Source organism: Gymnoscopelus microlampas (genome assembly GCF_963454915.1).
Source record: "Gymnoscopelus microlampas genome assembly, chromosome: 21".
Classification (NCBI taxonomy): Eukaryota; Metazoa; Chordata; class Actinopteri; order Myctophiformes; family Myctophidae; genus Gymnoscopelus; species Gymnoscopelus microlampas.
Window position 1 is genome coordinate 37,430,864 of NC_139958.1, and position 16,910 is coordinate 37,447,773.

Genomic DNA, 16,910 nt, shown 5'->3' on the forward strand with positions numbered 1-16,910 from the left:
TTTTAAGTGTTCTCTTATACTGTCATGTAAAATGTTTTCATGTTATGTAATGCATTTTATTTCTGTGTGAACCCCAGGAAGAGTAGCTGCTAAGGTAGGAGCTAATGGGGAGCCAAATAAATCAAAAGCACACCTACAAAGGCTACAGGTGTGTAGGAGAAGACCAAACGAGGGCCCAATGCACTGAAAAGAGGAATCTCCTGCACACTGTATTCAAGTGCAAATAAAAGATTCTAATGACAAACAACGTTTCGGTCTGTTAGACCTTCATCAGGTTATCTTTGGCAAAGATAACCTGATGAAGGTCTAACACACCAATACGTTGTTTCCCATAAAAACTTTTTATTTGCATTTGAAGACAGTGAGCGGGAGTTTCTTCTTTTTCTTTTCGATCCAAATAAATCGAAGTTAAAACATTTCAACTTCTGGCCTTACCTGGACTTGCTGTGCTTGTATTGGCTAATGCATTTGATGTAGCAATCCAGGTGAAAAACATCATAATTGACAATAATTGTATTGAGGCCATGTCTGTGGCCCGAGTGCATGTGTCTTCTCTTGTCACGAGACAACGGAAGAAATGAAACAAGTTGCAACCAAAGCAACTTTGACACATTTTCTCAGTGTGTGCGTGTGTGTGTGTGTGTGTGTGGGGGTGTGTGTGCGTGTGTGTGGGGGGGGGGATATCCGTGGTGAGCTGCTCTACCGCAGCGGATGTTATATTCTGTGCTGCAGCAAGAGGTAGCTGACTTCATTAGGGGAGTGAAACTGTGTTAAAAAGAGACACTAGAAAATAGACAGACTTTAGAGCTAGCTGAGTGAGTCTGGGTCAGATAAGGTTCCAAAACAACCTCACACAACAGTCCACTACTAGCAGTTACTGCGTCATGTGTTGTCATAGTACTGCAGCTGCTGCTCTGCAAATATTTCAAAGCACTAAAAGGAAACCCTCATCCACTCCACCATTCGGACTTCGGTCATTCGGACTCACAGGCACACTAGTGATTGATCTATAAGGCTTCATCCAGCCTGATAGTGTCTGTTGAAGATCATAGACTCTTGCCTTCTGCCATGAACTGTTTCACTAACACTAAGATCAGTGGTTCACAAAGCATTTACCAATAGAGAAATGTGATGTCTCCTCTGTACCAAAACTAGTGAAAGTAGCCGATCTACAAGCTCACAAAGCGTTGTTATCCAAAAGGTTGTGAGATTGTAGATCGGCTATTTTCACAACGAAGTACGTCATACATTGAAAATAACTACTCTCAAATAAGCATTTCATGTTATCTTTAACAATTGCACATGCATTAATTGATACAGTCACATTGTGTGCAATGCAATTGAAATGAAGTCTGCATGAGGTGAGATTCAACCGGCGACCCTGTGGTTGCAAGGCAAATGCTTTAGCAATCAAGCCATTGGACCAACAGACCTGAACTTGTGAAAAAGGACTGGAGCTCACACAGATGACACAGTTTCACGCAAATTGCTCAGAAATCCTGGGTTTAAGTGTTTTTCAAACTGCTCAAAATTGCGGACAATCTAAGGGCGGAGCTTACTGGTCAAAGTGATGTGTTCCTCATGAGTAGCAAAGTTTCAAACAAATCTGCATGTATGTGATAGGGGCAGATGAATATTTTCATAAAACTGCAATATTCATTGGCTCATAAAAGCTTCATTTTTTCACTTATAGTTTTGTGCAGATTGCTCTAAAATCCCAGGAGGAGATAGATTTTAACTGCTTTTCAAACAATTCAAAATGGTGGGAGATCTAAAGGTCAGAGGTCAAAAGTCAGACCATGAAAGTAGTTAGGCATGAGGAGACGCACACTTGTATCAAAGTTTCATGGATGTACGTCAAACAGGGCATGAGTTGTACCTGTTCAAAGTTGGCATTTTTCAATTGATTGCTATAGCGCCACCCTTTGGCCAATGGTTGTGAGTTTTGTGCCTTGGCCGTTTGGCATAGCCCTCTACCATATTGCCCTCTACCATAAAAGTTACCACACGGTTAGGCCGTGACAGAAAAAACGGCGGAAGAATAATAATAGTACTGAAAGTGTAGAGATGCAATAAAGTTCCGAGCCTAAAGGCCTCGGCCCCTTAATTAGCAATAGTGACGTGATTGACCCTCCTCTGCTGAGACAGGGGGTGAACAAACAAACAGTGAAATACTATTTTTTTTACTCCTGTTTTCTATTTTAGTTTCCCTAAATCCAGCACACAAAGTTTTCCTAAATTTCCTCTGGCACACACTCATTTGTAACTACGTGTGCACAAACACGAACTTGGCAGTGGTCAAACTTGTTGTGTCCTAACAAGTTTTTACGTGAATTATCAGTTGAAAGTGGCTCTTTGTTTGTTCATGAGGAAGAGACCTTGGTGGATCTCATTCTCCTTTTACTCTCTTTCACTGTCTCAAGACTCAAAATTAGTCAACTGACTAATTTTAGCGTCATGTCCAGGGGGTGTACTGTACATCAAGCCACCTCACGCTACAGGAGACAGACTCCTGTCTCCGGAACCATTGTTTTACAAGGCTACATGAAGGCCATGTCCGCTGTGTCCCCTGCAGTTTGGCCTTTTTGCCCCCCACAAAATGATATGCCCTGAAGCCACAGTGGCCTTGATGCCCCGCTCTCACTGCCCCAGCTGATTTCAATGTTTGAATACGTTGTTTTAAACACCATGTGTTTAAAACAACACAAGGAGCATGGCAGTGTGCAAGGCGCTTCAACACCGTTAGACAAGCTGCCTCCCTGGTGGAAGTCTGCACACTACTGAAAATCATGTTCTAGTTGTGTTGGGGCATTTGATTCCCAGCACCATAAGAGGGAGACATGAGTGTGAGTTTTGTGTGTGTGTGTGTGTGTGTGTGTGTGTGTGTGTGTGTGTGTGTGTGTGTGTGTGTGTGTGTGTGTGTGTGTGTGTGTGTGTGTGTGTGTGTGTGTGTGTGTGTGTGTGTGTGTGTGCGTGCGTGCGTGCGTGCGCGCTCGCGTGTGGGTGCGTGTGTGTGTGCTGTTGCAGACGTTATATACTGTACTGCAGCAAGAGCAAGCTGACTTTATTAGGGAAGTAAAACTGCGTTAAAAAGAGATACGAAAGCATCTCTCCTCCTCTCTCCCTCTCCACCTCCCCCTCCCCTCCCCCTCCCCTCTTCCTTACATCCCCTTCCTCTCTCTTCTCGTCCTCTCTCTTCTCTCCTCCCCTTGGTTGTGTGGGCTCATGTCCCATTGGTGCAATTAACACTGTACAGACTCAACCTCCAGTAAGGCCTGCCACTAACTCCACATCCGGGGACCCGCTCCCCAGCGTTTTTTGTGTCTCCCACTTTGCAGTTCCATGGACTGTTTTTACAAACCCCCAGCTGCAGGTCAAGAGTGTGACTGCGGACTGCGCCTTTCCATAGAGGTTGGACTACACACAACCGGTTAAAGGACATAATGTTTATTGCAAGTTTGATGATAAAGTTACTGACTGGAGGGTACATCCATTAAGTTCTTTTGTTTGGGTCAAGTTGTTTTATCAGGAGTCATTTAATTGGTATTTTTAAGTTTCTTTTGTTTTGTTGAGTTATCAGTTCTGAGAGTGTTGAAGTTTAGATGGCTGGCATGGGAAAGGCCCAGCTCCTTCACAGGTGCTGAGCTGATTAGTAATTGGACTGCACCATGTCCCCTGTGCATAAGGGGAGGGCCAGGGATTTATTATAAGTTTGAATGTATTACTACACGTGTGAAGAAATGTAATTTGTCATTTCAGCTGTTTGAAATGTCTTTATTTAATATGAGTTAGTGCTGTAGTGGATTATGTTTTTAGTTATTTGTAGTATATTTAAATGTTATTTTTTGTCTTCCCCTTTGTGCCAAGAGTGGTTTGATCACCCACTATATATGTTCCCCTCATGTCACATTTTGGTTGGTTCAGTGTTGATGTCAAGTTCAGTTCTGTATTATCTTCATTCATTTTGGGCCAGAATTAATGACTTGTCTTATATTTATGGAAAAAAGGAAAAAAATACATTTTAAAGAAACTACACTCGTGTCCTGGTGTCTCTCTTGCCGACCAACTCTGGTCCCTTACATATGGTGGCAGTGGTGGGATCATCCGGTAGAGAGCACAGGATGTTTTTGTTGTCTCCGCCAGCGGTGGAGAGTATGTTTTCGTTCCCGTCACGCTGTGTCCCCCCCCCCCCTAGCCAAGCTAACATTGGTCAAGCTTCACGTGACAATATGTTGACAATATGACCAATGCTTTTGATTGGCTAGAGGGACGCATGACGAAATAAAATCCTATAAATAGGTCTGTCACTTCGAAACATTGTTTACATGTTTCGAAGTGACATCAGTGCCATCAGCCAAGCTAACAACAGAAAAATGTCCAATCCTTACCAAAAATCCCCACCAATGTGTTTGTAAACGTGTCTAGTAACACATCTCACAAAGACTGAAATGCAGTTTCCCTAGGATCGGCTGGCGGAGACCTGTGCTCCGAGGAGCACATTTTCTAGTTTGGAAATGTTTTTTTCATTGCCAACCCCCACTGATGAACAATGGATTGTGGCAGAGGGAGAGGACCCTGTGGAACACAGGCGGATCCAGAGGAGCAAGCATGGCACAGCCCATGGAGCCACTAGACAATGTGCTGAGGGTGACACCAGCAGAGAACCAACACTGGTCGGCCTGGTGGACCACATGGATGAGAAGGAGTCATGGACTGCTTGTCTGAGGGAAGAGCAACGTCTTAAATCCCTCCTGCTTCATGCAGTGGATGAAGAACACCAATGGACGCATTACAAGGTGGTACTGGCCAGGCCAGTGAGGCCACCCTTCCGTTTTACGGTTCAGCACATCCCTGGTGGACTCGAGGTGTGTGTGATGGCCACACCAGCTGACACACAAAGTTGGTAAAACATGGTGGACACGTTTTTGGTTTATTCATTTAGTTTACATTTATTTTCAGCAAACTACATGCATAAAGGGCTACAACCGGTTACCAACAGACCAACTCTGGTCCCTTACAGTGACGAACTATGTAGATATCAATCTCCACCTAATGTCAATCACAACTAAACCCTAACCTGACCCTGCCAGATGGGGCGGTATTGAGTAACCAGGTTCCTCAAACAAATGTGTGGAGCAAGCTTCTTGGATCTGGTAGCATCAGGTTAACTAAACCCATCATCAAAAAATAAAAAAACAAAAGAATATATATATACATACATACATACATACATACTATACTGTATATGACTTATATATATATAGGCCTACATATATACTTGCTGTAGTAATTATGTGTCATGTAGATAACATACCTTTATACACAATCCGTACGCCCTATAGTGAAGCCCAATTTGTCATGGTGTCTAAACATAAATATAAAAGCCAACACAATCAACACATCGCTTCCTCCACTCTATAACAGCTAACAATGTATTTTTTTTATATCCTCTTAAAGTATACAATATTTGAGCTTTGTTTGAGTTCCATATCCAGACCATTCCATAAATTGACCCCACAGATTGTGATACACAAGAAGTTTCTTTAAGTTAAGCTCCCCTCTTAAAGTATAACCCCCCTCTTTATCAACAAAACATCTTCTGTATATTAAAATGATTTCTTGCTTTAAACATGATTTGAGCTGTTTTGTATTTAACCATATCCATTAACTTCAATTTATTTAACTGTAAAAACAGAGAGTTTGTGTATCTGTATATTGCCCATTATTCTATTCATTGTTGCAGACGCTAACCCGTGTTACCTTTGGTATCACCTCAGCTAACTTGAAATATTGACGGGGTAAAGGACCTGGTTGGAAAATCTAAAAAAGAAAAAAGGGTGCCATCTAGAGGCGGGCCCTGAAATGGGGGCTTGCTTGCAAGTCTTATCACTGTGTGCATGGGTGAATTAACCTTGTGATACTGATACCCAGAACTGGGAGCTTGCTATGTAGTCGGCTGTGCGCGCGAACAAGAGAGAAAGAGAGCGCAAATGAGGAAAGGTGACTACCTTTGCAGAAGTTATCTATTATTGCTGTACCTCGTTTTCCATCCCACGTTTTCAGCAAACGAAGTGTGACCAATCACACTGTATCTATTGTTATGAAGAGTCCTATTTATTCTTCCCCACTGTCACAAGGTGAATATATTGGGTCAGGATAGGAAGTACAGGCAATGCACAGTCGACAGTATACCATATCGCATACCAGTGTCTTCTCAGAGTCCTCACTCTCCTCTACAGCTCTCTGTATTCCCAGACCCAGACCCAGAGGATTTGTTATTCATGGGATGTTTCTCCACATACTCTATTCTCTCCACAGTTCTCCTGCTCCTACAAAGCAGTGTGTTCTTTACATGCTTTCTGAAGTCATCTGACACAAAGTAATAAATAAAGGGGTCTAGGCAACTGTTAAGGCTGGCCAAACACAGAGTGATGATGTAGAAACCATATCCATTATTAGTCTCCCCAATGCTCAGCAGATAGTAATGAATCACCAGCATTATGTTACTGGGGATGAAACACACCAGGAATGTCACCAGTACTGTCACTATCAACACCAAAGTTTTGTGACGGTTCTTTGCTGCTGTTCTGTTTACATTACGTACCGTCTTCTTCTTCTTCTCCAGGTGCCATAACACAAGGACATAGGCCACAACAATTACTATGCAAGGAATAAGAAATACAACGGTGGCCATTAACATGAAGTAGTAATAAGGGTACTTGACAGAAGCGAATGTGTCCTTTAAGTCCTCTATGGCATTAACATCATGGCAGGTGGTAATATTGAGGTCTATGACTCTAACTGTGTGATCATACTGGTATAGAGGAATGGTGGTGGTCCAGATGAAAACCCAGATGGACACACAGACACCAAATGCCACTTTGTTGCTCCCGTTCTGCTCAGAAAAAGGGTCGACCACAACCCGGCACCTCTGTACACTCAGACAGGTAATGAAGACGATGGAGCAGTACATGTTCCCATAGAAGAATCCCACCAAGACTTTGCACAGCCTCTCTCCAAAGATCCAGTCATTTCCATTAAAGTGGTAAAAGATCTTCAGGGGGATCCAGATGACAAAAAGCACGTCAGACAGAGCCAGGTTGGCCATGTAGATCGCTGATGGATGCTTCTTCTTGGTCCTGAACAGATAAACCCACAAAGCCATGGTGTTGGCAGGCAGGCCCACAACAAACACTATGATGTAGAGGATGGGGAGGAAGATGGTGGTCAGATGGCTCTTCAGTGTGTCAGCTGCTGCTTTTTCGTAGTTTTCTTTATCCACAAAAACTAGGCCCTGGTCCTGGGGATCCACAATCCCGAAGAAACCACGTCCCTGTTTTACTTCAATTAAGCAGAAGTCAGTCAAAGTCAACAACAACTCAAATGTCTTTAAGTAATACATTTACCGGGTGCACACAGCTCATAAAGTATTTACTTATTTATATTTTTAACTATACTTTTACTCTGAGTTGTGGAAACCGGAACTCAGAACTTATACTTATTTATTTTTTCTAGAATAGAGAAAATAGCAGATCTACTAGCTCACTTTTTTCATTTATTCTATTACATATACCTCCCCCTTCTGGGGTGATTCTGTTTATATGGTCTGTGGTCAAAAAGAGCTATCATTAATCGAGTGAACCATCACTGGTGCAGGTACAGTAAAGTATATGTTTGTATATAAATATGTGTATATGTGTATTTTAAGTTTTTAACTGTTCTCTTATACTGTCATGTAAAATGTTTTCATGTTATGTAATGTATTTTATTTCTGTGTGGACCCCAGGAAGAGTAGCTGCTAAGGTAGGAGCTAATGGGGAGCCAAATAAATCAAAAGCACACCTAAAAAGGCGACAGGTGTGTAGGAGAAGACCAAACGAGGGCCTAACGCATTGAAAAGAAGAAACCCCTGCACACTGTCTTCAAATGCAAATAAAAAGTTGTAATGACAAACAACGTTTCGGTCTGTTAGACCTTCATCAAGATCTTTGGCAAAGATAACCTGATGAAGGTCTAACACACCAATACGTTGTTTCCCATAAAAACCTTTTATTTGCATTTGAAGACAGTGAGCGGGAGTTTCCTCTTTTCGATCCAAATAAATCGAAGTTAAACATTTGTAATAACTTCTGGCCTTACCTGGACTTGCTGTGCTTATATTGACTAATGCATTTGATGTAGAAATCCAGGTGAAAAACATCATAATTGACAATAGTTGTATTGAGGCCATGTCTGTGGCCCGAGTGTGTCTTCTCTTGTCACGAGACAACGGAAGAAATGAAATAAACTAACCAACCAAAGCAACTTTGAGAAGTGTTCTCAGTGTGTGTGTGTGTGTGTGTGTGTGTGTGTGTGTGTGCGTGGGGGGGGGGGGGGGGGGGGGGATATCCGCAGCAGATGTTATATTTTGGGCTGCAGCAAGAGGTAGCTGACTTCATTAGGGAAGTGAAACTGTGTTAAAAAGAGACAATAGAAAATAGACAGACTTTAGAGCTAGCTGAGTGAGTCTGGGTCAGATAAGGTTCCAAAACGACCTCACACAACAGTCCACTTACTAGCAGTTACTGCTTCATGTGTTGTCATATGTACTGCAGCTGCTGCTCTGCAAATATTTCAAAGCACTAAAAGGAAACCCTCATCCACTCCACCATTCGGACTTCGGTCATTCGGACTCACAGGCACACTAGTGATTGATCTATAAGGCTTCATCCAGCCTGATAGTGTCTGTTGAAGATCATAGACTCTTGCCTTCTGCCATGAACTGAGCCCCTGTTTCACTAACACTAAGTTCAGTGGTTCACAAAGCATTTACCAATAGAGAAATGTGATGTCACCTCGGTACCAAAACTAGTGAAAGTAGACGATCTACAAGCTCACAAAGCGTTGCTATCCAAAGGTTGTGAGATTGTAGATCGGCTATTTTCACAACGAAGTACGTCATACATTGAAAATAACTACTGCAAGGTAAATGCTTTAGCAATCAAGCCATTGGACCAACAGACCTGAACTTGTGAAAAAGGACTGGAGCTCACACAGATGACACAGTTTCACGCAAATTGCTCAGAAATCCTGGGTTTAAGTGTTTTTCAAACTGCTCAAAATTGCGGACAATCTAAGGGCGGAGCTTACTGGTCAAAGTGATGTGTTCCTCATGAGTAGCAAAGTTTCAAACAAATCTGCATGTATGTGATAGGGGCAGACGAATCATTTTCATAAAACTGCAATATTCATTGGCTCATAAAAGCTTAATTTTTTCACTTAGTAATAGTTTTGTGCAGATTGCTCTAAAATCCCAGGAGGAGATAGATTTTAACTGCTTTTCATACAATTCAAAATGGTGGGAGATCTAAAGGTCAGAGGTCAAAAGTCAGACCATGAAAGTTGTTAGGCACGAGGAGACGCACACTTGTATCGAAGTTTCATGGATGTACGTCAAATAGGGCATGAGTTCTATCTGTTCAAAGTTGGCATTTTTCAATTGATTGCTATAGGGCCACCCTTTGGCCAATGGCTGTGAGTTCGTGCCTTGACCGTTTGGCATAGCCCTCTACCATATTGCCCTCTACCATAAAAGTTACCACACGGTTAGGCCGTGACAGAAAAAAACGGCGGAAGAATAATAATAGTACTGAAAGTGTAGAGATGCAATAAGGTTCCGAGCCTAAAGGCCTCGGCCCCTTAATTAGCAATGGTGACATGATTGACCCTCCTCTGCTGAGACAGGGGGTGAACAAACCAACAGTGAAATACGCTTTTTTTTACTGCTGTTTTCTATTTTAGTTTCCTTAAATCCAGCACACGAAAGTGAAACGAGGAGCACTTCTTACTTTCAGTTTCTATATTAGTTTTCCTAAATTTCCCCTGGCACACACTCATTTGTAACTACGTGTGCACAAACACAAACTTGGCAGTGGTGGTCAAACTCGTTGCGTCCTGTTTTTACGTGAAATATCAGTTGAAAGTGGCTCTTTGTTTGTTCATGAAGAAGAGACCTTGGTGGATCTGATTCTCCTTTTACTCTCCTTTTCACTGTCTCAGGACTCAAAATGAGTCAACTGATGTTGACTGATTTATTACATTTTGTCATGTAACATTTGTTTTGGCATGTAGCCCATTGAAGTCCCTGGTTCAATTCCTGTGCAAGGTTTATGATGTCACTCCTCTACTCTGTTTCCTGTCGCTCTCTCACTGACTATCAATAAAGTCAGTGGGATAATAACATGCCTCAACATACATCAAGCCACCTCACGCTACAGGAGACAGACTCCTGTCTCCGGAACCATTGTTTTACAAGGCTACATGAAGGCCATGTCCGCTGTGTCCCCTGCAGTTTGGCCTTTTTGCCCCCCACAAAATGATATGCCCTGAAGCCACAGTGGCCTTGATGCCCCGCTCTCACTGCCCCAGGTGATTTTAATATTTTCTCATCTGGATCTGTTCCTGTCAATACGTTGTTTTAAACACCATGTGTGTTTGTTGATATTCTGAATTCTTAACACCCATCCTACACCCAACATATAATGGCATGCCCAGGTTTGCACAAGTTTGACACGAAGGTGGAAGTTTACAAAAGAGTGAGTGAAATAGTTTAGTGCAAGCTACCCACAACTAGCATTTACACTATTAAGAATAAGAGTAAAAGTATCAAATATAGGTTGTGTAGTAAACACTCAGTAGATATAAAATGTACAGTGTGCATAAAATGTATGGTAATGGAATCATACTGTATGTACACTGTACAGTCATGTATGTCCATGTGATAACATCAATGTAATGGGAGTATATTTACAGTCATATATGTGCATACAGTAATAATATCAATGTAATGGGAGTATATTTACAGTCATATATGTACATACAGTGATAATATGAATGTAATGGGAGTATATTTACAGTCAGTCATTTACGTACATGAAGTGAAAACAGTGTGGAAACTGTACCTTTGTTCAGTGGTTCTCAAAATGTTTCATGTCAAGGACCCCCCAAATTTGGCCGCGGACCCCCATCTGAAAATATTTTGTGCCAGGGACCCCCATATAAGATTTGTGTTGTTAAAATGTTTCAGAAATATTCAAAATATGCACTTGTGTGGTGCAGTGGTAAAGTGCCTGCCCACCACCACGGAGGCTGGAGGTTAAAATCCACCGCGGTGCATCCGGCTTTGTCGAACACAATTGGCCTGTTCGGTCGAGGGAAGCCGGGCGGGGAGGGTGATAATTGCATGTTGTCCTATGGGCTGAGGGCGGAGCCTGTCAGCAGGGAGTTTTGGGCGGGAGGAGTAGGACGGAAGGCTCTATGTCCTCCCGGTGGGGGCTCCTCATTGGCAGGTGAGTCAGTAGGATACAACAACAGTGACAACATTAATTTGCATAACGACTAAATTGGGGAGAAAATGGGGTAAAAAAAAAGAAGCATTGAGCTTTTAGGTCGGCTATTTTCAAATAGCCTATGTATATGACGCCCGGAATTCAAACCCGGGTCTCCCGCGTGGAAAGCCAACATCTTAACCACTAGCCTAAAGGGGAATTCCCTCTTTTGCTCATCAGGCAGAGTCTCTGAGGCACTACTGCTACATACTATACAGTAGGTTTAAGCTGGTAAAACTGATGTTGATGCTATATTAACTAATTTAGCTGGGGACCTCCTGGAACCCCGTTAAGTGAGTTTGATGATTCAGCTCAGCCTTTTCTGTGCAACCCTTGATATACTGTATAAGACCTCTGTTAATGTGCCGGGCCGCCCGCACAAGTCTATAGCGCTGTACGATAGAGGGTGGTGCTAGGCACTGATGCTGTCTTAAAAATCCTTAATTCTAATACAATGCATTGATATTTAAATGCAAATGTACTTTGTAATTTCTACTTTAGTATACTTAAGTATTTCAAAAAGCATTTAGTTTTACTAAGACTTAAGTATGTTAAAAAGCAAGTACTCCACTACTTTAACTCAAGTGCAAATTTAGCTGAGCAACTGTCACTTCTATTTGGGTAATATTTGACCAAGAGCAACTTGACTCTCGCGTTACTTTTACTCAGCCAAGAGATGGAGTGAGAAAAGCGGTCAGATTGACTATGCATGCAGTGTCCTAACGTTAATCTGTAAGGCTACCTGCTAAACAGGTTTCTTAAAGTGTGAGAATCCGAAAATAAACCCTTCACCTCCTTGAAACTGTTTTCTGCTCAACTTTGGGCCTGGAAAAAATGCTGAGCATTTGAGTTTGGCAAACCCCCCACATCCTGTGGCAGCCCTGCAGCTCAGGCATCCCCCTTCAAGGCATTGATCGAGTCCAGTCCACCCATTGGCTCTGACCACACACACACACACGCACGCACGCACGCACGCACGCACGCACGCGCACACACACACACACACACACACACACACACACACACACACACACACACACACACACACACACACACACACACACACACACACACACACACACACACACATGCACACACATGCACACACTCTTCTTGAAAACAGGATAAAACTTGTAGACACACATTGTCACTCTCTGGAGAGAAAGCTACATGATACTGGCATTCAGGGTGTGGCTATACAATATGTAAGGTTCAGTAGTCTAGTGAGAAGAGCAAGACAAACGCAGACCTCAGACATGAAATCAATTGGATTATTGTTGGTCATTCTATTTTTGACCTGGAGTTCTACATCAAATGCGTCAAGGCGGAAAGGTAAGGCTGGAAGTTGTTTCAATGCATTTTAACAGTTTTTATGTACCTGTAGGACAAATATTTATTTGTATTGAGTTGTATTGTTTGTGGAATCTGGGAAACTATTTAAAAATAAATACATGAATAAGAGAGCTTTGATCCACAAGAGAGACCTTTGCTGTTTGGTTGTTGTTGTTCATTAATCAATATGTATTAATCATTTATTGGCCAAGCGACAAAATAATAATAATTTGAACTGTAGTATGCAAATTTGTCCCAATAATACACTTTCCACACTAGGCCTATATCCTATACTACAGTATGTACACATGTCTGCCTCTAACAGTTGTAGAAATGTGATTTATATTCTACATGAAGAATACGCCGAAGAGGGTGAGGAGGAAGAGGATGAAGATGAGGAGGAGGAAGACGAAGAGGAGGAGCCTGCAGAAACTGAAGAAGATGATGCTATAAGAGAAAGTATGCAGCTGTCTGCTTTGTTACTATGAAATGTTCTCTCTGTTCAAGTCAATCTGTTTTTTTCCCCAGACATTAAGCACAAAATATACAAGACATTTAACCTGTAAACAATCTCAACTTACTAACAATCTTAACTTAACAAAGACAACTTATACACTTTCAAAAAAAATGATGTAAATGTTAAACATAGTATGAATGAGAATTATTGTTTTAGAAAATAGAAAGACAACAACAACAACAACAACTCATATTCATAATAATCTAAATAATTAGACAAAGAGAAGACAAACATAAAACATCACCTAAATAGATGTGTATGCTGTGTATTCCAGATGGTATTACAACGTATGACTATTTCCCTTTGACAACAACCCCACACATGAAGACAAAACCTACATTTATTTTCAGGCATGAGGCATGAGAAGTATCTTCAAGCATGAAATGTATCTTCAAGCATGAAATGTATTGTCATATAACGTTATTTTCCTGTGTGTTGAAAAACGTTCGTATTGCTATCTAGATAAAATATATTCTTTTTATGCTTGAACCAACTCTTCTGAACCATGCATCAGTAAATGTATGACTTGAAGAAATTTGAGTCGTACAGCTCTTGAAGGGATATTTCACCTTCAAACATATTTGGGGTACTTTTAACGTCTGTTCAAGCTTTTGTGTGCACCCCAGATTTTTTTTTTAAATTGCTTGATTCAGTATTTATATATTTGATATTTATATTATTAGCCCCTTTCCTGTATAAACTCATTCATTTTAACCACGATAGATTAATCGAAAACACTGTCCTTGGTTCTGGTGACTGGTATTGTCCTTCTAATACGTGAGGGGCCCTCACATATTCATTTTATGTTATTTCTTATTGTATCTTTTTGTTTTTCATTAAAAAAAAGTAAGTAAAAAGTAATTGAAAAAACACGGCCCCCCTCGTTACAAGGCCAATATCAATCACCAGAACCAAGGACATGTGTTTTCAATGAGACTAACATGGTTAAAATGGAGTTTGAAGTTACAATGGGTTTATATAGGTAACATGAATATCAAATGTCTAAATACTGAATCAAGCAACTTAGAAACTGTCTGGGGTGCTCACAAACGCCTGAGTAGACGTTAAAATGACCCCAAACATGTTTGAAAGTGAAATATCCCTTTAAGTTATCTCTGTTCATTTAAACTACTGTAAAGTTGACCTTTTGTGTATGTCTGCTTTCTTATAGGAAAAAAAGGTCGCGGTTCCATTAGGCATGTGGATAATGATACAGATGACATCGGAGGACCAATACAACGTGGTCATAAAGGGGTTGTGTTGAACTACAACATTATGTATGTTAGTGGAGTTAATGGAGATGAAGAAGTTAGTGTGGATAATGCAACAGCTATTAAAGGAAAACACACTTGTGGTCTCACTCCTGTTGTTGTGAACCCCCAGGATCAGGTCCTAGTTTGTGTGGATAAAGCAACAATTGACACACTGACGAGTCATCTGACCACCATCTTCCTCCCCATCCTCTACATCATAGTGTTTGTTGTGGGCCTGCCTGCCAACACCATGGCTTTGTGGGTGTTTCTGTTCAGGACCAAGAAGAAGCATCCATCAGCGATCTACATGGCCAACCTGGCTCTGTCTGACGTGCTTTTTGTCATCTGGATCCCCCTGAAGATCGCTTACCACTTTAATGGAAATGACTGGATCTATGGAGAGGGGCTGTGCAAAGTATTGGTGGGGTTCTTCTATGGGAACATGTACTGCTCCATCCTTTTCATTGCCTGTCTGAGTGTACAGAGGTGCACTCAAGCACTTTGTGAGCAGAAAGGGAATAACAAAGTGGCAATTGGTGTCTGTGTGACCATCTGGGTTTTCATCTGGACCACCACCATTCCTCTATACCAGTATGATCACACAGTTAGAGTCATAGACCTCAATATTACCACCTGCCATGATATCAGTGCCATATGGGACATAAACAACCCATTTGCTTCTGTCAAGTACCCTTATTACTACTTCATGTTAATGGCCACCGTTGTGTTTCTTATTCCTTGCATAGTGATTGTTGTGGCCTATGTCCTCCTGTTCCGGTACCTGCAGAATAAGATGGTACATAACGTAGACAGAACAGCAGTAAAGAACCGTCACAAAACTTTGATGTTGATGGTGACAGTACTGGTGACTTTCCTAGTGTGTTTCATCCCCAGTAACATAATGCTGGTGATTCATTACTATCTGCTGAGCATTGACAAGATAAATAATGGATATGGTTTCTACATCGCCACTCTGTGTTTGGCCAGCCTTAACAGTTGTCTAGACCCCTTTATTTATTACTTTGTGTCAGATGACTTCAGAAAGGATGTGAAGAACACACTGCTTTGTAGGAGCAGGAGAACTGCAGAGAGCATAGAGTCTGTGGATAAATACTGTAGGAATAACAAACCCTATGTGCCTGGGAATACAGACAGCAGTAGCTGCTTATCAAACAGAGGAGAGTGAGGACTCTGGGAAGACACTGGTGTACGATATGGGATAGGCTACTGTCGACTGTGCACTGCATGTTCTTCCTATTCTGTTCCTGACCCACCAATACTGTTATGTTCACCTTGTGACAGTGGCGAGAAATAAATAGCACTCTTCATAACAATAGATACAGTGTGAAAACTTGGGATGAAACTCGGTACAGATAACTTCTGCAAAAGAGGAACCATCACCCCCATCGGTGACACCCCCATGTGACATCCGTGTGTCACTTTTCCGTTGCACAATACCAGCTTAACTCACCTTGGCTGCACCCTCCTTTTTGATTTTCCAAACCTGGTACTTTTTCGGTAGTTCCCCATCAATGTTTCAGGTTGGCTGAGGTGATACCAAAGGTGACACTGTTAGCGTTTGCAACAATATATAGAATAATGGGCAATATATTTTACCCAAAAACTATTTCACTTGAATAACGTCTGTCCATTTGTTACGGCCAGCCTTATTTTTTTTTATCTTGTATTGCATAATTACTTGGTGGTTATATTACTTGTAGAATTTGATATTTTGTACTGCTGCTTGTATTTTGTGTTTCTGTTGTATTCTGAGGTGGAGACTGAGGCCTGTCAAATTGACTGACACCTGCCTGTGGCAAATTCATGTTAGAACGTTGATCACCTGAGACTGTCAGCCGCCTGCCTGCGGGGAATAGGCTCTATGCACAGCAGCCATATTGGGAATGAATTGGGCCCCTTCCTTACTTCCTTCACAGGTGTTACCAATAATACTAATTAAGGCTCTGTTCCATTTAGTTTAGCACAGTGGTGGTTATTTTCAAGGACCCCCATAACTCTGAGAGTGTACAAATGGAACCATTTGTACACTCTCAGAGTTACACACCCACCATAAGGGGCCATTTGGGAACCAAAATGGAGTGTTTCTTGGAGCCAACATGCACAATATCAGCACCCTGACCAGAATGGAACAGAGCCTTCATTAGTATCATTGGTAACACATGTGAAGGAAGTAAAAAGAGGCCCAATTTCTTTCCAATATAGCTGCTGTGCATAGAGCCTATTGTTTCCCTCCATGGATTGGCCATCTCTGATGAGCCCTGTGACACAGGGGTCATCAGACTGTCTAGCTTCGGCAGAAGGGAATTGGTCCACTTTTAAACCCTGATTGATATTTGCATTCATGTTTAATTGTATTGCGTGTTCTTTTGTATTGCATAATGTTTTTGACCCCCATCTGAAAATATTTTGTGCCAGGGAACC

General features: G+C 41.7%; 2 protein-coding genes across 2 annotated transcripts in view; one reads left to right on the forward strand and one right to left on the reverse strand.

Annotated features, from left to right (window-relative positions):
• Positions 1–6,223: 6,223 nt before the first annotated feature.
• Positions 6,224–8,248, reverse strand: LOC311037277 (proteinase-activated receptor 2-like; the record flags this gene model as incomplete). The annotated part of the gene is made up of 2 exons (XM_084046399.1): positions 8,140–8,248; positions 6,224–7,341 (listed from the first exon to the last, which is right to left on the reverse strand). The coding sequence occupies exons 1-2, from the start codon at positions 8,228–8,230 to the stop codon at positions 6,224–6,226; spliced, it is 1,209 nt and encodes a 402-aa protein (XP_083902525.1). The 5' UTR covers positions 8,231–8,248.
• A 4,337-nt stretch (positions 8,249–12,585) lies between these two features.
• LOC311038433 (proteinase-activated receptor 2-like) overlaps positions 12,586–16,910 on the forward strand; it is a 5,088-nt gene continuing 763 nt past the window's right edge. The window contains exons 1-2 of the mRNA XM_084047958.1: positions 12,586–12,698; positions 14,387–16,910. The exon at positions 14,387–16,910 is cut by the window's right edge and continues 763 nt beyond it. Coding sequence (XP_083904084.1) covers positions 12,623–12,698; positions 14,387–15,654 — 1,344 coding nt within the window. The 5' untranslated portion in view covers positions 12,586–12,622 and the 3' untranslated portion in view covers positions 15,655–16,910. The remainder of the gene's footprint in view (positions 12,699–14,386) is intronic.